We start from the raw sequence: 25,859 nt of genomic DNA, 5'->3' as shown, positions 1-25,859 counted from the left end.
ACCATCTAGTTTTAAGCCTCAAAGGCCCATACATTACAGGGGTACGCTTTTTTGTATGGGCTTTGTCAGTCCAGTATTAAATTGTTCTTGAAAAAGCCTTTTATACAATTGTGATACCTATAATACAGAGATTTTTACGTAAGAACGGAGAATGAAAACACTCGAAGGAAGTATTGTTTTGTCACCATGAAAAAACTCTATGGCAAGGAAAAAGCAAAACAAAAGATAAAACATCTTTTTATTACAAACATCCGAACACATGACACATGAAATAACTACACAATCTTAAATTAGTAACAGTCTTAACTTTTTGAACGCCAAGCCAAAACACTTAAAGGTGTCGTTACTATAGTAGTGCCCAAAGCGCTAGGAACACCTATAGGTGTCATGGCTCATGGCTGTTGGCTTATATGTATCATGAAGCACAGTTTACATTGTTAGCTCGCTTGCACCCGGGAGCTTTCCGTTTGTGGTCAGTGAAGTATAGATTTAACACATTCACATTCCGTATGGGCGCAGTCGGTTTTGTTGGTGATCTCGCAGAGGTTGCAGCGGCATTCCTTGAGCGCCGTGCCAAGCAGGTGACATAGAGACTTTTGCGCTCCAGACAACTCGCAGTTCTCGTCCGTCCATTTGTATCCATACTGTGGGAAAAAAAAACATTTTAAATTTTCATTGGTATGTAAATTTATCATTCACTGTATCTCGGACATCTCGCTCGTCCCCTTGTGCCTTAAATTCTATGAAAATGGGTTATAGCTTCGCACATAGCCTATAGATAAAAGTCTGCTTCATGTCTTGATAACATACGTGTTCACCCCCCCACCTAGATTCGCACATGCATCTATTAGACTCTAGACAAGACCTAGAAAATCTGGGTTAAAAAAAAGAGTCCTGGGTGTTAGTTATCGTTAGCACTCACAGTAGAAGCCATGGCCTTGCAGTGGGCTCGCCGAGCCTTGGGATTCGCGAGCTGTGCCAGCAACGCCCAGGCCCGCGCAAAGCGCCGGTCCCAGCGTAGCGCCTGCTCCGCGCAGGCCGCCGCGCATGTCGACATCGCTACCTCGGCGTCCGCGTCGCCGGCGCCGGTGAGTTTCCCAGCCGCAACCTGGCGCTGTAATACATACATACTCGTAGTTACCTCAGTACAGTAACCATCCTGATGAGTGAAACTCTGGGAAATATCATAACTTGGTTAAAATTGATTTGTAGTTGCAAGATCCCAATGGGTTAGAGTGTATATCCGAATATTATATGGGTGCGATAGTTTAAATGAGTATGGATGCGGTGACTTGCACGGCACGACGCTACGCAGGATCGGGACAGGTGCTGCTTCTCATTTCGGAGGCCAAGATTCACTTTGGATCACTGAGCCAAAATAGTTAGTTATAGTTTATCAAAGTTTGATATTAAGCATACCTTAGGTACAGTATATTACGAGTACCTATCTACTAAATAAGTACAGCATGCGCTCGAATGTGCAGATTGTCTGCGCAGAAGGAATAATCCTCTGCGACTCAAGGCTCAGAGCCCGAGTAACCTGATGTAAGCACAATAGTAGGTTAGTAGGTGCATAGTACAATATACAGTAATACCATGAGCCAGTCGTCAGCGAGGGCCATCCAGGCGTATGCGCTGGGTTGCCGGCGCAGCAGATCCACGAGCACGCTGCGCGCTCGCTGCGGATCCCGGCCCGGCAGCGCGATCAATATACTACACAAATAATAATCGCTGTCTCAGATATGTATAGGGAATATAAGATGGCAGAGCATCCATTTCAAGTGCACAGGTTTATTACTGGACTGAAAGTAAGCACTTATCGGTAAAAGCGGCAGAGGAAAACGTCTACAGCACAATTTTTTACATCGCACTTCGTCTGAATTAGTTAGGAGTATATATCGGAAACAGTACTAAGAGCTTATTTTTGGAGGGAACTTTGCCTGGTCATGTGCGTATGATATTTTTATCCGACTTCAAAAAGAGAGGTTCTCAATTCGTCGGGATAATTATTATTTTTATTTATTTTTAAAAGTATGTTCCCCGATTACTCGAAGACGCCTGGACCGATTTTTATAAATTTATTTGGGTACCTGTATGTGTTTACGCAGTTGCCAGCTTTCTCGTAAGATGTCAAAGCTGCGTTATGATCATCCTTTTTTGTCAAGCATTCGGCATTTAAACTGTGTAAATAGTTAATCTGTGAAGTAATAAATAAGTAATATGATAACATCGAAAACTCACGAACGCTCACAATTCGGGTTAATTAATTAAGAATTTCTGGAACTAACAAATTTTAAGGGAAGCCTTAATTGGATAACTATTAACACCAACAAATTGAAATAAAAAGAAAATAAACGCTTTTACTTCTAATAGTAGGACACAATACTGAATTTAAAACTGACCTCTCCAAAGGATCCAAATCCTTCTTTGAGAAGACACAGCGCGTTGTCGACGTCACCGCGCAGGCGACAGGCCAGCGCCACGAGATGCGAATACGTCGGGTTCGGGCCCTGGCTTGAGAGCGCTCGTGCTAGGCACATTTCCGCTAGCTGCTCCAGACAAATGCAAACAAAAATTCTCAAAATTGTTGGGAACAGGGCCGTATTGATTTCTCTCTATGCCTACCAACTCATACAAGGCCCGGGCCTAGGGGCCAGGAAATCTCACGATGGAATTTTAAGTGCCCTAGAGGCCCTAACATCTAAATCCAGGCGTGCTTTTGGATTGACAACTGGTACTCATAAGGAATATATCGTCTAAAGATACTTATTTACAAATGAAATTCATACCGACATTGCTCGTAATCTCAATAGGAGATCAGCAGCTTCTAGATATTGATTGGTGGAAGGCAGAAGAGGCGTGGAATACCACCAGTCACCGAGTTCCTTCTCCCACCCACGTTCCGGCGCTAAGTCCTCAGTCAGTTTTTCGGCTCTAGTTCTAAAATTAAAATAAATATAGTTAAAAAAAATTGTCTGTGATAAATATATTTATTCCGCTACTAAAAAAATAATAAAAAATAATTTTGATAATTGTTACAAATAGAAAACTTTGAAAAGACAAATGCTTACTCATTAACACACTTCTGGATTTTATCAGCCACGACGAACTCCTGCCGCTCGATATAAAAAGCCTTCGCTATAACCCAACCGGAGGTCCAAAATGGATACAATGATAATATTGCCGTGAAAAACAACTCTGCTGATTCCGGATCCTCTTCGTATAACATGGACCCTTTCGAGAGTAGCCTAAAATAATTGTATAATTTTAATAGTTATTATAAAATACTCCAATTCTTATTTGCCAAGAGTGGCACTGAAGCTTTAGTCGTTTCATGTGTTCTGCCTACCCCTTTATGGGATACAGGCGTGATTGTATGTATGTATGTATAAAATACTCGATGAAAGGACATCTTTGATATTTGTCTTACGTAAGGGGGTGCCTGGGGTTCAGTAGCAGCGCCTCGTTGATACACACCCTCGCGAGGTCAACATCCTCGTCCATCAGGCAAGTGGCCAGTTCTCGCCAGCTGTCCGGGTTATTTTGATTCTTCGTCACCAACTATTATTAAGGAAAACTATCATTAACGACTAGATGTCATAAAATGGTATGACAGTTCCACCAACTCATGTTTGGGCAGGCTTAATAATAAATTAATGAATTAATTAAGTATGCGGTTTTCTTAGTCAATGTACCCACTTGCAAATACAGCTCCGTGGCATGTGGAAAGTTTTGCAGCTGGTAGGCCTGTCACGTGGCCCTCAGTGTGTGTTCCTGCTGCCGAGCAGAAACTCGGAAGTCTCGCGTACCTACGCACGAAGGCGCCTTGATTACATTACCTATCCTGGAATATTCATTGTAATACTTACTTGCAAATACAGTTCGGTGGCGTGTTGAACGTCTTGCATCTGGCGGGCGTGTCTCGCGGCCCGCAGAGTGTGTTCCTGCTCCGTCTCGCTGCCCAGCAGAGTGTTGGAAGCCTCGCGTACTAGGCACGAGTGGGCCATCATTACCATCTCCTGAATAGTCATTGTAATTGTACACAAATTGTAGGATATTGGCATATAGCGACTTGGAATGGAGATACAGATTACAGATATTCGGGTTTCCTTCGCATTTGCCTGGAAACATTCGTATTTGTCATGCTGTACTGACTGTACTGAGACTGATCCGTACGTTCGTACGTTTCCGTAAATACGAAGGCAAATCTTTTCGCACTACTTACATCTGTATCTACCTATACATTTTTACTTGCTATAATACAAACGAGGTTCATGCCTCTCAAAAATAATGTAATGAGTATTACGTACTTCAAAAGTGTTGTCAGAGTCCACAAAATCTTGCACGACGAAGTTGTTGTTGACGTAGACGGCTGCTTCCTGCCAGAATGAGGTGGTCAGCTCGATGCGGGTGCGTGTTTTACTCAGCTGGCGGTTGTATGAGCAAAATTCCGTTAATCCTAGAAATAAATTAAATACTACACTGGAGAAGGTACCTGCCTAGGATAGGTACCTACGACACAAAATATATAAGATGAAAAAAATAAATGCCTTCAACACAAAAAAATAACCATTAAGTAGTGCATAATTACATAATGTGTCGTGTCACTTGGGGATTGCTACCCGTAGCTGGTGCATGTAGCCACGGTGCCCACGGTGTCTGTCTTCTCACCTAAGTATAACATACCCAAGTGAGGCAGTTTGTGCAGCGGTTAAACATAGTGTCGCGTCTCTCCGTAATCTGCTACTTCAATCCGGTACTTATGAGCGAAACGACCAATATTCCTTAAATAGGTACATGTAGCAATGTTGTCCGTTTTCGCACCGCCCTGGGCGATCATTTATCATCGGTGAATCTACTAATGTTTTCAGTCTACTAATGTTCTCTACACACCGTAGTGCGGTAGCCTGCGCAGCACTTCAGCGCCGCTGGCCACAGTATCACGCCATTCCGTATTCTGCTGCCCACGCCCAGTGCACGTAAGCATTTCCTCTGTCTTCTCAGTGATCATCTTGTCGATTTCTGACCTTAAGGGACAATTATTAGCTTGAAATATGTAAGAACCATTTTCTATTCTGTTTCTTATAAGTAGCAGTATATCAGCGTAAAAATTAGCTTTCAATTCTTTTAACTTTTCGTCTATAATAGGAAAGATGCAAACTTATGCAAATAAGGATATCTTTTATAAAAGTCAGTGATGGTTGCTGATGTAACGAAAAAATATGAAAAAGCTAATTTATTAAAGGAGTTTATAGCATATGAGAAAATACGACTAAGTAGGTACAGTTTTATTAAACTTAAAGGTAACTATGGATGTGCTTACTCAGGAATGGGTGGCGGTATAGTCGGCTTGAGCAAGGGCCGAGCCAGTGTGACCTCGACGATCATGAATGCCGGGCCATCATCGGATCCCGTCGGCGGCGGTTGCGGTACCGAGTCGTCCGTGACCGCACTCCCAGATGTCGGCGCTGTTTCCCTAGTACAAAAATACGTGTAATTTTTCTAACTGGTAATTTTGTAGTATAGTCACCGACATAAATAAGTGAAGTGATGTTTTCTGTACCTTGTCACATTAAAATCTTGTTTGAAATGTCATACGAAGTAGTCAAATGATTAAAAGCGACAAAGTACAGAAATCATCACTTATTTTTGCCGATGACTGTAAGATGCATTATGGTAATTCCGAATCACAGAAATGCTCGGGTAATTTCGAAAGGGGAATCTTGATATGATAGAAATAATGGTGTTTTTTATACGACTTTCGAAATTAGACGACTTTCGGAATTACCCTAATGCACCTTACCTATTGTATTGTAATCGACATCTTCACCAAATACCATTGGTTTAATAGCTATCTTGAATAGTTATATGAATTGGTGCCTAGATCTTTGAAAATTTTACATCTGCTTTAATGACTTTGCGAACTTTAACCCTCAATAGGGCAGGGGCATATATTTACCACCATAGTTTAGACTTTATTTGACAATAGGCTTGTGCCGTTTCGTTCGTTGATCGGAGCGCTCCGATCTCGTTCAATCGCTCCCACGAACTAGTTCGCTCTTTTAGGTCTTTTGCTCATTTAGTTCAGCCAGACCAGCGACCACTGCGGTCGGAAAGATCAGAACGAATGGGACCGAAGTGTCAAAATGATACGAATAGTCCACAGATAGTAACATTCCGGGCCGAAAGGTTGTAAGTAACCGAAGTTTAATATGAAAACTTGACTTTTTTTGTTGCTCTGCTAAGTAGCTCTCGCTCTCGGTCGGCGCAGTCACACATTCGTTCTCGGTCCCAACCGCTCGCGCTCGCCGATCCTATACTGAACTAGATAAATGAGCAAATACCGATTCTCAGACCACGGTAAGATTCAGTTCATTTCGGTCATTGATGGGATTTTATTCCTAACAGTTCATAGTTCGTGAACGACACAAGCCTATTTTACAATTTGACAGAATTCAAATTTGACTAATTTCCGAAATTCTTCCGTCCTATTAAGGGTTAAGAATATTTTGTTTGAGATTTTCTTGTTACATGTAAAAACTTCTTCGAGTCCCAACTAAGGGAAATATTTTTTGAAATTTGCAGATTTTTTTTAAATAACGTATTTTAAATTACTTACTTGATTGTCTGCCCTGCGGAAGCCGCCGTGGAGCGCGGCGTCTTCTCGTTGGCGTTCAGGAGCGGTTCGCAGCCGCACTTGTCCATCATCACGAAGCTGTTCAACCATAGGAGGGGAACCACCAGCCGCGCGGCGGTCTCTTGCAACAAATACGAGCATAAGTGAGATTTATCTTATACTAGCTTTTGCCCGCGGCTTTGCTCGCGTTAGAAAGAGAAAAAGTAGCCTATGTCACTCTCCATCCCTTCAACTATCTCCACTTAAAAAATCACTTCAAATCGTCGCTCCGTTTTGCCGTGAAAGACGGACAAACAAACAGACACACGCACTTTCCCATTTATAATATTAGTATGGATAGGGTATTTTTAGTTGTAATATAAAATTTACAAATAAAATACTCAAAGCAATAAAATATCTATAGATTTTACAGATTCGCTGGCATGGATGAAGTCTTGGTGGTTCAGTTGGCAGAGCGGTAGAGTATCGATCCAGAGAACGTGATTACAAGTCTCACCCAAGGCAGTACTTTTTCCACTTTTAAGTTTGTTATAAGATTAATATTGCAGACATTTCTGCTCGTCTAAAATTAATCGGCTTTAGATACCTCCAGGATACAGAAGTTTGGATAAATCCAGAAGGCCCATGAAGCTGTATCCACCCTCCTCGCTGATCATGTGGAATTCCATCGGCCAATAGTACCGGCGCAAGTACTTACTGAGAACATCATCTGACAGCACCAGGCTGCGGTGGAAGGAACCCCACACCACGGAATCTGAAAAAAAAATTGCTTCTAAGGCCGATATTACACTATCATAGAAATATGATCATAGACAACATGCCGTCCTTTTTCTTCATATTGGAGGAAAAGGGAGGCATACAGACTTATGACTTTTAGGTAATATCGGCCGTAGGCCTGTATGCCTTCCTTTTTTTTACTTACTACTTTGTTTTTTGCTTAAGTAATGATTAATATCAATGTTTTCATTGTTTTGCAAGTCGTCCATACTGTATGAGACCTTTTCTTCACATTTCCTAAATGAATCGTCCCAAGAAATGCTTGCCCATTTCGGGTAAAAATTGTTAACAGAAAACCTTTTCGGATAGGAAATGCTTTGCTTGAACGTTTCGATCCCTGAAGGCTGAAAATGAATATGTATAGATGTATGAATGTTGAATGATCCACTTTCCGATATTTTAAAGATTATTAAATGTTACACAAACATATTAAGCAAATTATGAAATAATTAATGTGTCTAAGTCTAAAAGGCTTAAGAAGGAATTGATAGGTGATAAGAGAGTTAACAGTGTGCGTAGCCGAATGCACAAACGCTCACGAAACGCTTACGATAATATCTCTCCGTAGCTATTTCGTAGCTGTCTATGATCTATCTCTACCGCTCTTGCGTATTGGAGCGACGAAGCCAGACTACATTTCTGCGGCATTACGGTGGCGTTTCGCGTCGTAGAAATGCCATTCGGCTACGGGGCATAGCTGGGCACCGTTAATCAAATAGTTAACTTCGATAATCGTTAATCCGTTACTTAAAAAGTTAACTTCGTTAATCGTTAAAGCGATACATTTCGGTAGATTTAACGGAAGTTAAAGTTAATCGATAATCCGTTAACACGTCATAAAAATAGGACTTCACTGTAGGTATTATGTATTTGTATTTACTAAGTATCCACCAACAACTATTAAAACCTGTGACGCCAATCGGTAAAAACCGGCCAAGAGCGTGTCGGGCCACGCTCAGTGTAGGGTTCCGTAGTTTTCAGTATTTTTCTCAAAAACTACTGAACCTATCAAGTTCATAACAATTTTTCTAGAAAGTCTTTATAAAGTTCTACTTTTGTGATTTTTTTCATATTTTTTAAACATATGGTTCAAAAGTTACAGGGGGGGGGGGACGCACTTTTTTTCCTTTAGGAGCGATTATTTCCGAAAATATTAATATTATCAAAAAACGATCTTAGTAAACCCTTATTCATTTTTAAATACCTATCCAACAATATATCACATGTTGGGGTTGGAATAAAAAAAAATATCAGCCCCCACTTTACATGTAGGGGGGGTACCCTAATAAAACATTTTTTTCCATTTTTTATTTTTGCACTTTGTTGCCGTGATTGATATACATATTGGTACCAAATTTCAGCTTTCTAGTGCTAACGGTTACTGAGATTATCCGCGGACGGACGGACGGACGGACGGACGGACGGACGGACAGACAGACATGGCGAAACTATAAGGGTTCCTAGTTGACTACGGAACCCTAAAAACCGAAATGTAATAATTACGGTCTCTTCGGGCTTTTACCGCCGTTGGTTGGCTGAATCCTAGGTATTACTTCGGATTGGTAATTATTGGGTCATTCATGCGGTCGCGATCGTGGTGCGTCGGTTCTTCAGATTGAGATTTGAGACGGCAATTCGATGCTGTGGGCCACGATAACTTGATAGAGTAATCTAAGGCCCGCCGGACTTTAACTCGATGCGTCGGTTGCGCGATTTGTCTGTCATGCCTGATGATTGCACTCTATTCCCAGGATAGTGATCGATCTAGCACGTCTAATAAGATTTAGAGGATCTCGAATAAGTGATCCAAAGTCGCCAATTGGTCTTAAGACTATTTATAACCGACGGATCTGCTTTTACCGATAAATCCTAGGTTTTTCCGTACTACGGGCTTTTACAGTAGCAGTCAGGACGTGGTATTCGCGGCGCAGCGAGCCGCTTGGGGTGCTGGATTAACGATTAACGGACTCGATGAAATTTAACGGAAGTTAACGAATCCGTTAACATTTTTGAAAGTTAACTTAAAAGTTAATCCGTTAACCGAAATGTTAACTTCGTTAATTAACGATTAACGGATTAACGAGTTAATGCCCAGCTATGCTACGGGGCCAGTACAGACTTTTTACTTACGTCCTCTTGACTTATTCGTATTTTAGAGGCAGCAATATACTCGGCATATTTGTCATATGGATTAATAATATTACAAGCTGCGACGACAGTCATTTTCATGATGTTGGCAGCGTCTAGGGTTTGGTGATGGAACTTGTTATCAGGATGTCGCACCATTTGAAGTTCCATCTTGATTAGAGGCAAGTTATCCCAGCTTTTCATTTGTAGAACAGTCGGTTCATTCATTGGTTCCATGCGTTTTGAAATATTCATGTGGGTTTCACCTGATAATTCACACGACAACTTTCAAACTGTCAAAGTCTTTCAAAGTAAGGTTAGAAGCTTGGCTAAAATGTAGTCTAAAAATGTTGGAAGATGATTAATATCCTTACATCGACTATTAGACGTTCGTAGCAAGGTGTGTCTCCGAATGTCTCCACAAACGTACCTTGAAACAGTGGTAGAATATCGATGTTGCAGCAACTTGGACAAGGCGTGTTTTCGGTTTGATCGGCGACCTGGATTTTAACTGAAATGATAATTATGTAAATAGGTCGGCTTCTATATTATACATAAGGGTGTAAGTTAATAACTTAAAACAGCAATTCCCTAAAAGGTAGTAAATTTGGATCACGTCTCCGATTTTCATAAAAATTGGTAGAGTCCATGATGCTGAGCAAGATCCATTAGGTTTCCCAAAATGTCCCAGGTGGTTTGTATGAAACCTTCCCTTCCCTCTAAAATTCTGTGTGTTTAATTATTAAGAAAGTCAAATTTTTACCTACGACCTTGCACTTACTTTTTAAATAGTTTTATAGAATAATTTTCTTGAATTAATTTTAATTACATACTGTTTACTGTATTTTATACAGGTACTTGTTTAGACATCATAAGGCAGGGTTTCAAAGATGTGTTTTTTTGGCTAGTTGGCATTTGTGCATTAGTCTACCAGTTTGGATATCACGCCATTCATTGCGGCTAATTGGTCAGGTGTCAAGTTTTAAGAACTCTAGCGCCTTAAAAAACAAAAAAGCAAAGCAGTACTATTTGCGCGTTTGTATAGAGACCCCTTGTACGTACCCATTAAAGGGTTATCGGCAAAAAGACACATTTTCCCATAATCCGAAGGGTCAAAGCTCATCGTGCCAGTAATGACAAGACTATTGAACGGTTCCTCCTCTTCGATTTCTCTTGCTCCTATCGGCATGATCGGCTCGCTGATCAGAAGCTGGTCAAAAAACGTAACTGTGACGATGTGGGGCACGCGTTCCAGACCCGTAAGCCGAAGGTTTCTGATGCGAATGATTAGTTCATCCAGTGGCGGCAGCACGATATCATCTTTTATTTGAAATACTGAAGAGTGTGATTTCGATTTGAGAGTTGCTTGTGAAGTCTGTAACAGTTGCCATCATTTTACATTACATTTTAGAAAATAGTACCTGTAATTTCGCATTAACATGTACTTACTTTCCCCTTTTTCATTTTTATTTGTAATATGTTATTATTTTACTAAAAATACTATTTTTTGTGAGTTGTATGAGCAAAGTACCATCAACAAACCATCAAAGTATTCATGTCAAATAGACATTTATCTTGTTTTTAAAATGAAATGTCAAAGCTAGACTAAAAGAAGGTCTAGATCAAAACTATTTCATTGTCATATCGTCATATCGAAAGAGTTGATGAGTTGGAGGCAACGAACTCATACAATCGCTGGTTGGAGGGTGTCGATTTGGTGTCGATATACTTTGTCGCACTTGTAAATACGCACGTACAGTCACGGCAAGCGCGGATCCAGCTTCGTGCTTCGTGCCCAAGGGGGGGTCACGTGGCAAAGGCCCGGGGCCCCAGGGGGGGGGTCCAAGTGGTCTATTTGTATGGCCAACTTAGGCTCCAGGGGGGGTCATGACCCCCATGACCCCCCCTGGATCCGCGCATGAGTCACGGACTTTAATTGTTGATCCACTTCCAGGTCCTTTTATACTGGACACAGCTTAACTATGCTTAACTATGCTTAACTATGAGATGTCCAGTATAAAATGAGCTAGAAGTGGATCAACAATTATAAGTCCGTGACCGTACAATAGATTCCCCCAAGTGAAACACGATATTTTTTCACCACACCATCTAAGGAAAATATTAACTGGTATCTTCCAGTCACATCAATAAACTCTAATTTGGAATGAATCCACAGATTTTTTTTGTTCAAACATTTCGTACGTTTTAATTAATGGAAGTGCCAAATTGAAGTATAAGTATTAACAGCAATATTCATATATTTTCTTTGTGAATTTTGTGTTTTTTAACCGCCTTCCAAATCTCAAAGGAAGGGGTTATCAAGTCGTCTGTATGTTTTTTTTTTTTTTTTTAATGTTTGTTCCTCGATATCTCCGTCGTTACTAAACCGATTTTGAAACTTTTTTTTTTGATTGAATGTATATGCATACAGATTGGTCCCATTTTTCTCAGAACCCAGTTCTGATGATGGGATCCTGGAGAAATCGAGGGAACTCTTCAAATCTGAAAGGCATACATATGGTGATTTTTGTGTTTTTAAAGGAACAGCATGCATTTACGTACGGAACAGTGACATTTGGTGCAGTGGAACTTCTGATGATGGTCAGAATGGAACTCCTCAAATCTGAACGGCACACTTATAGTGACTTTGGTATTTTTATAAGAACAGCATGCACTTACGTCCAGAACAGTGATATTTGGTGCAGTGGAATTGCTGATGATGGTCAGAACGGAACTCCTCAAATCTGAACGGCACACTTATAGTGACTTTGGTATTTTTATAAGAACAGCATGCACTTACGTCCAGAACAGTGACATTTGGTGCAGTGGAACTGCTGATGAAGAGTGAGCCGCCCCTGGTTAGAGTTCCGTTCTGATAATCATTCTCATCTGTAAGTAGTCTTCAGAATCATCCAGATTTCAAAATTGGTTCAGAAATGACGGAGATATCGAATAACAAACATTAAAAAATATACAGACGAATTGATAACATAATCCAACATTTGAAAGTATTTATCACCAGAACCCCAAAGGAAGGCGGTTTTTTTTTCTTAAAAATTATTTAATCCGCTTTTCAAACCTATAGCACCGTAAAAGAAGGCTGTTATAGAGGTTAATAATTTCAGCTGAATTTTACTTTACTTCTTTCTTGAACTCAACATGATGCCATGAAATTAGCTACTTGTTATCAGGTGATGACTGCTAACGATAAAAATAACATTGTTGATTTTTTTACTTATGTTTATTATCTAAATGTACTTATACATACCAATTCTTAATCCTATGTATCCAAATGCATAATTAGCATCTTTAGGTATAAAAGTGTAACAATTAACAATAAATCCTTAAAGTTAAAATAAATTAACCTTATAATTAATTAAATTATACATAGTACTACATAATATTTAAGTAATAAATAATAAGGAAGACGATTCATTAACGAAGCGTTTGAAAGATACTATTTTAGTAACCTAAAAATGTGAAGTCAATCACTGGATGCATTGTATGATCTTTTTATTAATTATCATAGAAAATGACGATAATCAATAATTATACCAACGGTAGTCTAAAAAGGGGTACCTATTACCTTATTGAGGAGTGTATTTTTAAAAGGAGGGCTGATTTGTTTATGAACTCCATCATTAATGAGCCCTCTTGTAAAGACACTCTTCAAGACGGTATCAATACTTTCAAAACTTATTGGTTTTAAGTTCAGCCCCATAGTTTATTTACCCCCACTTACTAGGTACCTACATTTAGGCTTGAATTACATTTTAGTCATGAACTCATGAATGTCAATTGTATTGTAATACTGTTACATTTGTACTATAAGGCACGGTTGTTATTACGTTAATTTCGGCTAAATAATCCAGGCAGACAATTATGGTCGCGTGATAAATGATAAAACATCAGGCTGTCCCTATCGCACTATTTGTAAGTGCGATAGGGACGGCACGACGTTTTATCATTTATCGCGCGACCATGATTGCCCTGCAGGTACTATGATAAGCTAGTTGACCATAGTTAAACATACCAAATAATCTGAACTTTAAATGTTTGCAATTATCATAATACCTAAGTAGATAACATTTTTAATGTTCCGATTTGTGTCGTCAGTCAACTAGCCTATAAAATGCGGAGAATTATACTTTACTCGGTTAATTATTATCCGCAAGATATATCCTCCGATTCGCTTCTGCATGTCTTCATTTGTAAAATACTTAGGCATTGAACATTTAATACCTGATGAACCTTTGACATTTACAGTTACTCCCTACAAAATGACTGTCATACAGATCATCATAGCCCGTGTCAAGTCTTAAGTCGCCATCAATAGAATTTGTAAACATTGTAAACAAATCTTGTACCTATTAAATGTGTTATTTAGGGCCAGTCGCATCGACCTCAGTTAGCAGGCAGATCAACGTCACGCGGTAGAGATACTAGAGATCTAAGAAACTTATTATACGATAACACGGACACTCTAACTGGGCATTTTCGCGAGGAGAATCTTATGTTTTTCCTACTCAGAATCACGAGCCCTTTCGATCTAAAACAAAAAAATGGTTGCAAAATTTTCTAATATTTTGCAAAGGTACTTTCCACTTTGTAAGCGCTGTACAAAATGTTTGAAAAATGGTAACGAAGTGGAAAAATTAAAATTGCTCGCATTTTTCACCGAGTACGATCGAAAGGGCTCGTGATTCTGAGTATGAAAAACATTAAATTTATCTATTTTATAAAAAAAAGTTTTCGTATCCTTTCTCGCGAAAATGCCTAACTGTAACAGGCGGTTTGGTGCAACCGACCCTTAATAAAACCTAAACCATTAAAACAGTAAAATACTGCTCGAATATGGACATTTCATTTTGTTAACATTGTTCACAATTTCCACCAACTGTGATTACTCGTGGCACAGCGATCACTTAGTGGCTATAGCCACGATGACTTTGTAGTGGCACTTGATGCACTCGTGCTGGTTGTTGTTGGCGTCCATCATGCGCATCTCGCGCACCACCTGCAGGTACTCGCCCAGGTACTCCGCCCACTGCTCCTCGGGGATGCTGAACGGCGTCACGGCTTTCACGGCTTCTGTTAAGCCCAAGAGCAAGTTAGAGCCCATTGAAATAAAAAATGGACAAGGAGTAGGGCATTTTTGCGAGAAGAATTAAATCTAATTATTTTTTTCGTACTCAGAATCACGAGCCCTTTCGATCTTTTTTTTAAATCTGTATTTATTTTGGAGCATTAACTTTACCTATTTTAGAAAAAAAAAATTTTTTTGGATTCTTCTCGCGAAAATACCCGGTAACAAATATTTATTCGTGATAATTACATAATATACAATAGGAATAGCTCACAGCAACCCAAAAGTAGAGAACATGAAATATTAAATATGTAGGTACACGTTCTGTGAGTGACTGCACAGTGGTCAGTGACTGAATGTGCATTACGAAATGGAGCCAATTCAGCATATTGCTTTTCCACCACTAAAGGAGACGACTGTTGGAATTGTGTAATTATGATGGCTATCCTAAAGTTATTACCAAAATTCAAAATTCAAAACTGTGATAACCCTTCCTGTTTATTTACTACAAGGAATCACGGAAGAGTAATTCATTCGAGGGCCAGGTGACCTCTCGTTATAGTTTAATACTGAGGACATACTTATTGATCCGAAAATAAATAGTCAATGAAGAGTTTATTATTCAATTGGGGTCTATAAATAACAGCAGGACCTACTAAGTGGGTTAAATATCTTAGGATTTGCCTAAGATACGTTCAGGCACTTACACTTCACCGTTTTAAGAAGTAGTAAGATGAAAAAGTGCAAAGCATAATTTATTTACTGGAAATCTCACAATAAAAACACTTTACATAAGTACAAAAATTTTCTTCATACCTATACTTTTTCCTGAGGGTGAAAATCCATCTTTATTCCATTTCTGTGTTAGAACTAGTCTTAAAATTGTGAGACTCAAATGAAATGTTTCTACGGTTACGTACTTTTACAATTATCCAGGCTGTTGAATGTGAAGAATTTGTCCTGGTGTCTAACTTCAACATTTTTGAAGCCGATCCGCGTCATGAGCGTTTTGACCTCGTTTTCCGGATCCTGAAAAATCATATAAGGCCATATAATAAAACTTCCAACGGGTATATTAAACTCATTACATTAAAGTTACATAGTGTTATTATGTAAATCAGATCACGCACCAAAAGGCTGGTCCAGAAAGCTGTATACATAGTAGGGTATCTGGTGCAGGAATAACAGTAGGCTGCTGTTGGCGTTATCATCATCAACATACCTTGGTACGAGTGGTACGGGGAGCTAAGATAAGGTGCTCCAGCGGTCGTGGCGGGCTAGCACGCGGCATACGTCGTAAATGGACAAGTGGCTCAGAAACAACACCAGACAGACAGCTGCCAACGTTGTCAACTTACTTGAGAGTCGTGGTACGGGGAGGTGAAACTGTCCACGTTGCTTAAGTAGGCGCTCCACCGGTCGCGGCGGGCTAGCACGCGGCATACGTCGTAAATGGACAAGTGGCTCAGAAACAACACCAGACAGACAGCTGCCAACGTTGTCAACTTACTTGAGAGTCGTGGTACGGGGAGGTGAAACTGTCAACGTTGCTTAAGTAGGCGCTCCACCGGTCGCGGCGGGCTAGCAAGCAGCATACGTCGTAAATTGACAAGTGGCTTAGAAACAACACCAGACAGACAGCTGCCAACGTTGTCAACTTACTTGAGAGTCGTGGTACGGGGAGGTGAAACTGTCAACGTTGCTTAAGTAGGCGCTCCACCGGTCGCGGCGGGCTAGCACGTGGCATACGTCGTAAATGGACAAGTGGCTCAGAAACAACACCAGACAGACAGCTGCCAACGTTGTCAACTTACTTGAGAGTCGTGGTACGGGGAGGTGAAACTGTCAACGTTACTTAAGTAGGCGCTCCACCGGTCGCGGCGGGCTAGCACGCGGCATACGTCGTAAATGGACAAGTGACTCAGAAACAACACCAGACAGACAGCTGCCAACGTTGTCAACTTACTTGAGAGTCGTGGTACGGGGAGGTGAAACTGTCAACGTTGGTAGGCGCTCCACCGGTCGCGGCGGGCTAGCACGCGGCATACGTCGTAAATGGACAAGTGGCTCAGAAACAACACCAGACAGACAGCTGCCAACGTTGTCAACTTACTTGAGAGTCGTGGTACGGGGAGGTGAAACTGTCCACGTTGCTTAAGTAGGCGCTCCACCGGTCGCGGCAGGCTAGCACGCGGCATACATGGTAGATGGACAAGTGGCTCAGAAACAACACCCGACAGACAGCTGCCAACGTTGTCAACTTACTTGAGAGTCGTGGTACGGGGAGGTGAAACTGTCAACGTTGCTTAAGTAGGCGCTCCACCGGTCGCGGCGGGCTAGCATGCGGCATACGTCGTAAATGGACAAGTGGCTCAGAAACAACACCAGACAGACAGCTGCCAACGTTGTCAACTTACTTGAGAGTCGTGGTACGGGGAGGTGAAACTGTCAACGTTGCTTAAGTAGGCGCTCCACCGGTCGCGGCGGGCTAGCACGCGGCATACGTCGTAAATGGACAAGTGGCTCAGAAACAACACCAGACAGACAGCTGCCAACGTTGTCAACTTACTTGAGAGTCGTGGTACGGGGAGGTGAAACTGTCAACGTTGCTTAAGTAGGCGCTCCACCGGTCGCGGCGGGCTAGCACGCGGCATACGTCGTAAATGGACAAGTGGCTCAGAAACAACACCAGACAGACAGCTGCCAACGTTGTCAACTTACTTGAGAGTCGTGGTACGGGGAGGTGAAACTGTCAACGTTGCTTAAGTAGGCGCTCCACCGGTCGCGGCGGGCTAGCACGCGGCATACGTCGTAAATGGACAAGTGGCTCAGAAACAACACCAGACAGACAGCTGCCAACGTTGTCAACTTACTTGAGAGTCGTGGTACGGGGAGGTGAAACTGTCGACGTTGCTTAAGTAGGCGCTCCACCGGTCGCGGCGGGCTAGCACGCGGCATACATCGTAGATGGGCATGTGGCCCAGGAACAGTAGTAGACAGCTGCCGCCCTCGTCGAGCAATCGGTATATGTTGCTGAACGCCGTCCTGGCCAAAATAATAAAAAGATTATAAACAGGTTTTGTTGTAGTTTTGAACCTTGCTTGCAAAACTGGCGGTCTTAGGTTAATTGGTTAAAGCGAAACCCTATTTAGTGTTCCATTGTTATGCCTCAGACACTAACTCGGGTACTATATACATGCTTAACCCTTCGTCTGTGACCGTCAAAAAATTGTCATAAAACAATTAACTTTGATATATTATTTTAAAGTCCAACGCCTTATGTTAGGATCCTTATCAAACACAGACGAAGGGTTAATTTTGAACGAATGAAGCGTATTTATTTCGTGAGCAGTGTGCATGGGCATGACGGTGGCCAAGCTAATGGACTGGGACATATGGCAATATGTATTGTTATCAGTATAGGTATCAGTGCTGGATGCGTAGCCAGGTAGCCACCATGCCAATCGATTACGATTCGTAGCAAACGTAACGCAAATGTTACTGTCACTGTATTTAATATCGGTCGTTTTTAGTACTGCAAAAATTTGTCATCTTGGTTATGGTAACGACTGCATAACCCGACCGACACACATTAGCATTGTTTATTGTTTTTTTTTATTTCGTGTAATGTTTTTGTATTGTGTTAATAAGTTATTGGCAAAAATGGAAGCTTTAAGGGTGACTTTCTAGTAACAGGTAACTAAGTAGGTATATACACTATTCCACAATTTTAGCAACTCCAAACACATTTTTTTTTATCATAGAGTTCCCATGGCCACCTCCTATCTGCAGCATCAGATTAGCTCTATGTCATCATAATATTGCATTGTTATCGATTTACTAGAAAGTAAGTACTTCTAAAAAAAACAGCTTAATAGCAAATTGGGAAGTGGCCTAAAATTGCTTGCCAGCTTTGACCTACAATTAATTAAGTACCTACGTATATCCTAAAATTGTGTAAACATGTGCCTTCATTTTCTTGCAGCTTTGACTAAAATCGCTGTCAATAGAAATTGCTAACAATGTAAACAAACCATTATACAAAATATCAATATTTTAGCACACTTTTATTATTTCAAAGGTTGAGGATCACAATTTGATATGAATTGATTAAATAACACATGGATTTAGCCAGTATCTGATGAGTTAGAATGAAAATTAAAGACATTTTGACTACAAGGTTTGTTTACATTGTTCATAAATTCTATTGACGGCGACTTTATATTTAGGCCTACGTTGTGGTATGCCTGTTTCGTTTTTATCGTCAGTGGTAAGATTATCATTGCAAATCCAATAAATTAGTGCGACTGAAAATCCGCAGCATGAAGGTTAAATCTTAATTATTATAGTAAGTATACAATTCTAAACAAATTTAATATATTTTTTAATTTATCATATTCTACCTACGCTAAAAGTGAGACAATCATTTAAGCACCTATAAGATAAACATCGCAGTTTAATTTATATCGTAAATAGTGCCATCATATTAATTGAATTATTAATTAGTGAAGTTAATTGCTAAGATTTTTTGGTTGGCACTAAGTACGTCAACCGGCGTGGCTTTAGGAAGTTTAGGAAAATTTGGGGTTACTTTGATGGTATTTGAACGGCTTTAAAATTAACATTATCGATTATTTACCTACTGAAACTGTTCATGTAACTGGTTAGATCAATAAATATTCTTGTAAATCTATCATAGAAAATTGCTAATTTACTTATAGTATGACTTCAAAACTACATATTCAAAGTCGCCCCTGCGTTTTAAAGACACCCCGGTTGACCGTATATAATGTAGGGACTCACTTTTGTCTCTTAATCCAGTGTAATGTAAAGAAGGAGAAGGCGTGGTCGAAGCGGCCGGCCAGCTCGGCGGGCAGCCGGCCCTGGATGTCCAGCGGCACGAACACCGTCCGCTCGCCCCCGTAGTGCTCGTTGGCGTACTTCACCATCCTCTCACTTATGTCTCCACCGACTATCGCGTCCACGTCTTCAGGAAGAAACGACTTCAGTATCTCGGTGGTGGTACTCCCGTCCCCGCAACCTATGTCAATGATTTTGGCACCGTATTTTTTCCATTTAATTTTCGCTGCAAATTCTTCGAGGCACTCTATTGTATCCTTCTTCTGCAACGCGTTGTTTTTCGTGTACAGTTCGGCGTTATTCATTTTTTTGTGTATTAATTTGCGTAGTAGGGCTGGGAGTCGCGTGCGCAGCCCGACCGTGCTTGGTGCGGTATCGGCGAGAGTCTCGGCGGAGGCGCGGCGTATGTATTTATATAGTGGTATGTTACTCGGTGCCTTCATCCACTCCTACAAATCCGCAAGAGTGCGTTTGCTCTTATCAGCACGCATGGGAGACTGTAGGTAGCTTCCCCAGATCACGTTTCTTGTTCACATCAATTGAAGATGACTTGATTCCTTCTGTAACATAAAAAAGCCCTAATATTTAGTCCTATGCATTCAATGTTATCATCATTCATTTCTATCTATCTGCCTAAATTAGCAAACATCCCTACGATGCAGTGTACTATATGTACCTAATAGTTATTAACTTATTAACGATACAAGAAGTGTGGAAGTTGGGTTTGTTAGTTACCATTTCACTAAGAGCAACACAAAAAAAAAAACTGGACCCATATCTGAATAATTTGATGTTAGTAGGTAAAACTTAAATTTCTCCAATTTACTCTATTTTGACTTTGGTATTTTTATAAGAACAGCTGCATTTACGTTCAGAACAGCGACATTTATTTGTTAGGAGATTCGTTCTCTTTGTTATGTTTGTTACGCATATATTGAGTTTTCAATTCAAATTTTGTCAAGATCGATTTTTTATAATCGGATATCGCATTCATGAGGAATTAAAGTCCTCAAACCTTAAGTCCGTTTTCACACTATCCGATCCGATATCGGATGTCGGAAGGATTTCAATGGAAAAAATCCAAGATGGCACCTGTAATGTATGGGATATCGGTCCTACATCCGATATCGGATCGGATAATGTGAAAACGCGCTAACGGTACCTATACGTATATTAATTTGTGTTTCCATCAAATATTCAAAGATTTACATTAAAAGCAGTTTTAAAAAATACCTACACTTTTCTACATAATCCAAAATTCGCAAGTACTTTCACCAGAACCCCAAAAGTGGAGCTGGAGCTTTTTCCTTAAAAAATATTTTGAACAAAATCCAATAGTCAGTCACTTACAGCTTACAGCTGACTTTCGGATTCAAGAAAATAATTTAAAAAATGTCGTAACTCCAGAAAATTGCCGGGGGAGGCCGGATTAAAGTTTTTTTTTTAATTTTTAACGGAATGTAAGTCTATAAATCCCCTAATAAAACTGGATACAGCGTAGAAAGTGAAAAATGGACCCTTCTAGATTCATTTTAGGAATACATTTTTCACATAGACACTAATATATATATTTTTGACTAATTTAAGCTTACAGCTTTTTAAACATTTACAGCCATTGCGAACCCTAAGTAAACAGGTGACAGGATCAATGAACTTACTTGTCAATCGTTCGATGACATAACAGTAAATATTAAAATGATGGTGTATTTCCAATTTCCATTCTTAGACCTGTTTGCACAACAGGATATAATGGTTTTAGTGCATTTTCAGTTGTCTGACTGAAAAAAGTGCCAAGGTAATGTGAGACGGACCAAGACAGAGGTAGGTAGGTACACCAACAGATTTGGTTTTGCTATTATTTTTTATATATTTTTGTCTGTAAAGTTGCGGCCGAACAAGATCAGTTGAAGCCACTAAAAGTGTTTAGGGTTGTTTAAGTGATCAGGTCATCAATCATCAGGTTTCATGTCAGTCGGCTTTCGAAGTAAGTGGTTAAATTAAAGATACATATATATCCGATCCATATCCTATATTAAAACTAGGTATCTGTTGCCTACCACTTCGTTTGGGTGGATATATTTCCCAAAATAAAGATATTTCCGTATATGGTTAATTAATTTAGATTAGTTAGTACTTGGACTAATGTTTGATAATGTACTTAATTTTGAACCTACCTAGTTTGATATAGATCCATTTGAACTATAATACCCCTTACCCCCTAAGGGGTTAAATTTCCAAATAACACAATTTTTTTTTTAATTGTCTAAACTACCATTTTAGGAAGTTTGCAAGTTCCTTGAATAAATTATAACTTTCATCCCGTTTTCAATCCACATAGGTGACGAATTTTCAAGAAGCCTGAAACCGCTACTTTTGTAGGTATTACTCAAAACTATTTTTTCACAAAGTTCAGGTCAAAATAAAAATGGATGGAACTTTCACCCTCATTTTAACACCTTTAGGGGTGGAAATTTACAAAATCGCGTCTTACGTCTTGTCCAATTTATATTATGTAGCCTAGTGTGCAAAGGCCATGCCAGGATAAGCTAAGTGAATCTGCCCCCAGCGAGTTTTGGCTTGAATTTTTTTTTCTTGATGCGTCTTTGTATTAGTATCGAGTATGCCAAATTTCAGCTCCCAAAACTTTATAGATAATAGTAATTGAAAAAAAACGAAATTTAAACTTTCTTAGATATTTTTTTTTCTGGGCAGCAGATTTTGACGCACGTCATGTATATTGTGCATGTAGGTAGGACAATTATATGATATTAATTTTGTGTTATATTGCCATACAAAAACTTAAAAAAAACAGCAAGCGACACCTCCAGATTTTTCATCAAAGTAAGCCGCTTTAATAAGCTACCAAATGAATATAAATACTTAATTTTATCTGTGGTAGAACAAGGTGTTTTTTTTTAATTGAATACATCATAATACATTTTACTCCCATACCTACACGCTTGTTAAAACGAACCGCTGACAAACTCCAGAGAAACGTGCATGTTCGTCATAAACACTGGCCACTAATAAAAATTAAAAAAATACATATATGAATATGTTTTTTATACAAAAAAGTCACAAATTGCGAAAAAAATTTCTTATCCAATTTGTATGAAAAAAATTTTTTTACATGGTGTTTTTCTGATCCCAATCGATTCCATTCCTATTCAGTATCAATAGTTTCTTAGGGCTCAACTTCCGGTAATGTACTAAAAAGCCGCAAATTGTAGAAAACTTTTTCCACATTTCCCCCATAGTGTATGATAATTATGTAGATATCTACAAAAATTAAACTATTTTTTACAAACAGTTTTTTTGATGCCAATCGATTCCATTCTTATCCAGTATCAATATTTGCTTTGCACTAAAAACCCACAAATCAATGGATACATTTTCCATACATCTTGTTATGGGGTAAATGTGGAAAAAGTTTTCTTCAATTTGTGGCTCTTTAGTTACATTACCGCAAGTTGAGCTCAAAGAAACTTACGATACTGAATAGGAATGGAATCGATTGGCATCAGAAAAACACCATGTGTAAAAAAAAAAAAAATCATACAAATTGTATAAGAAAAGTTTTTGCAATTTGTGACTTAAAAAAAAACATTCATATATATATATTTTTTAATTTTTATTAGTGGCCAGTGTTTATGACGAACGTGCACGTTTCTCTGGAGTTTGTCAGCGATTCGTTTTAACGAGCGTGTATGGGAGTAAAATGTATTGTGATGTATTAAATTAAAAAAAACACCATGTTCTACCACAGATAAAGTTAAGTATTTATATTCATTTGGTAGCTTATTAAATAGGCTTACTTTGATGAAAAATCTGGAGGTGTCGCTTGCATTATAGTACATTTTAGAAAAAAATTTTTTTAACTGAAATTTGGCATACTCGATACCAATACAAAGACGCATCAATAAAAAAAAATTCAAGCCAAAACTCGCTGGGGGCAGTTTCACTTAGCTTATCCTGGCATGGCCTTTCGGCACTGGCATTTGTAGCTTCGGCTCTGCGTTGATGTATGGAGTCATGTCAGATCAGTCAGTCAGGACTACTCAGGACACAAAAAAAAAACTGATCGAGAAGAGGACTCAGTGCTCCCAAAAAGTATGCCCTCTTCAGTTTGGACAAAGCGGCATACCTATTGGTTTTCGTGAATATGAATTTATTTTACCTATCAATTTACTTTTTTATATTTTTTCAAAATGACACTGATCATGGATGTTTGCAAGGTTTCAGAGCCATAAGTTTACTTAGGTACTGTTTAACAGGTACATAATTATTATGTAAATCAAACCTTAGTATTATTTGGTTTTCAATGACTGAAAGAAAAAATGCGATAATTTCGCCTATAGTTTACATGTATTTTAAATAAGGATCGTGATATATATTGTTTTCTTCTATTGAAGTGTGAAATAAAGATTATAAAGAGTGGCTACTGTATTGTGATGTAAAAAGGTATGGGTGAGTGCAAAGCACGCGAGACCGATTTCTTGGATAGAGCGAAATGTAGTAAAAACCATGAACGTACAATTCTATGGACGGATAACTCCGAAGAAAAACCTGTGATTCCATCATCCACATTGATAGCTTTATGTCTGTCTATGACCTCATCCACTAATCTCCCGTCAGTCTGATCGAGGCGCCCGTGGCGAAAATATCTCCAGAAAAATAAGAAAATATGCCTACATGCGTTGTCAAATTGTGTAAAAATGACAACAATCCAAAGAAAAAAAAATACGGAGCAACTTTTCATGCGTAAATTAATACTTTATCACGTTATTATGCGTAAAATCACAATATTAATTAATGTTCATAATCGTAAACCAACAAACTGCAAAACAAGAGTGTGACCAGTATTTTTTTTAAATAATGTTTGCACACGGCGCACTGAGTCATTATTATTTGTTAAAAACAAGATATTTCTAAGTTTCAAGTAAAATAATTAATTTTTGATAAATTAAGTGAAGAATTGATTTTCTTTTGACCTGAATTATAATTATTTTGATTTTAAATCGTGTTTGCACATCGCAAACCGTCTGCCATTGCTGGCTTGAAAGTTCGCCACCAAGCCATAAAATAAAATTAAAAAAAAAACGTCCGCCATTGTTGGGTCACAGCCGGTCTTCAGTGAGACCCTCTCTGTTCTATTACTACCTGTGGTAAAAACGACTTATTTGAAAAGTTGCAATACTAAACCAAACATACCAATACCTCTCACGACTTTGCTACATGGAGGGGAATTACCTTAAATAACTTTATTGAAAGTTAATTGAAAAAAAAAAAAAAAACATTTTTATTTTGAAAACAATGCGAAATGCATAGAATTTAAAATAATCGCCTGTCAAAACTAGAAATAACCCGTTAAATGTGGTAACAAAAAATCTCTCGATAATAATCGTTGTAATGTATGTGGCCAAGTGCGAGTCGGACTGGCCCACCGAGGGTTCCGTAGAGACATTCAATATATTTTTTTTACACACATTTTAAATCTATTTAGGTAATTAATCACATATGAAGTTACATACAAAATAAATCCACAGCGCAGGCTTCGTCATATTTAGAATTATCCCAATACTCATATAACTTGACATAAAACTTGACTGCGCTATTGAATATAGCACCATCTCTCGATGACTTAGCTAAATAATTTGCGTGACCTTTATAATATTTTATTCAGGGATATTTTTTACATTTGATATACGTTCGTATTGTATGTTACAGATAGTATACAGCAGTGGCGGCTGGTGAAAATTTCTGCTAGGCAACACTGAGCAAAAAGCCCTTAACATTAGGTACTTTACTAGTAATCAATTTTAGGCAAGCCGGTGGAAATTAGCCGCTGCTGGTATACAGTGTTATCGAGGTAGGCGGTGACTCGCCACTCGTTAGATGGCAGACGCAACACGGGTGACGAGAGGTGGTGCTGCTCTTTATCCGTCGAAGTAACTCGCGGCGTTATGCTCTTTATACACTTTATACACTTCCACCCCTGTAACTATACTTCAGACGGTTCCTTTCTGGACGGCAAATGAAGGCAAGCCAGAGCTGAGAGTGCTGCGAGTCCCCTTGGGGTTCCACTCCGACCGACGAAGACACGCAGAAGACAGAGACCCTGACCGACTCTAAGAAACACTTGGATCAGTGGTGTCGTCATTCCCCAAATAACATCTATTTATCACAAACATCTAATCAAAATTTACGGACTCATGATGAACTTTCATCAGCTTTAGGTTTTGGGGTAACATTTGCAAGACTCGAAGAACCATCCTCAGAACTTGGATGTTCTTATTTGTGTTATGCTGAAGATCAACCGACTGAAAACCAAAATGATGGTCGTGAGCCGCAATAATGAAAATAAGACAAAAG

At 39.3% G+C, this 25,859-nt stretch overlaps 2 protein-coding genes across 3 annotated transcripts in view; both read right to left on the bottom strand.

Annotated features, from left to right (window-relative positions):
• Positions 1–256: 256 nt before the first annotated feature.
• On the bottom strand, positions 257–11,010 carry LOC125224976. The gene is made up of 19 exons (XM_048128496.1): positions 10,991–11,010; positions 10,693–10,916; positions 9,916–9,971; positions 9,545–9,807; positions 7,560–7,758; positions 7,224–7,391; positions 6,620–6,758; positions 5,324–5,476; positions 4,894–5,027; positions 4,311–4,459; positions 3,870–4,019; positions 3,431–3,561; positions 3,072–3,248; positions 2,790–2,940; positions 2,403–2,549; positions 2,091–2,197; positions 1,596–1,713; positions 923–1,114; positions 257–644 (listed from the first exon to the last, which is right to left on the bottom strand). The coding sequence occupies exons 1-19, from the start codon at positions 11,003–11,005 to the stop codon at positions 474–476; spliced, it is 2,844 nt and encodes a 947-aa protein (XP_047984453.1). The 5' UTR covers positions 11,006–11,010; the 3' UTR covers positions 257–473.
• A 2,530-nt stretch (positions 11,011–13,540) lies between these two features.
• LOC125230628 (juvenile hormone acid O-methyltransferase-like) overlaps positions 13,541–25,859 on the bottom strand; it is a 62,913-nt gene continuing 50,594 nt past the window's right edge. For both annotated transcript variants that reach the window (XM_048135850.1, XM_048135859.1), the window contains exons 2-5: positions 19,431–20,047; positions 17,501–17,672; positions 15,548–15,656; positions 13,541–14,632 (exon numbers count right to left, since the gene is read on the bottom strand). In XM_048135850.1, coding sequence (XP_047991807.1) covers positions 14,463–14,632; positions 15,548–15,656; positions 17,501–17,672; positions 19,431–19,930 — 951 coding nt within the window. In that variant the 5' untranslated portion in view covers positions 19,931–20,047 and the 3' untranslated portion in view covers positions 13,541–14,462. The remainder of the gene's footprint in view (positions 14,633–15,547; positions 15,657–17,500; positions 17,673–19,430; positions 20,048–25,859) is intronic.

Source organism: Leguminivora glycinivorella, chromosome 1 (assembly GCF_023078275.1).
Source record: "Leguminivora glycinivorella isolate SPB_JAAS2020 chromosome 1, LegGlyc_1.1, whole genome shotgun sequence".
Classification (NCBI taxonomy): Eukaryota; Metazoa; Arthropoda; class Insecta; order Lepidoptera; family Tortricidae; genus Leguminivora; species Leguminivora glycinivorella.
The sequence above is the reverse complement of the archived record's forward strand: the minus strand, read 5'-3'. Positions and strand labels throughout refer to the sequence as shown.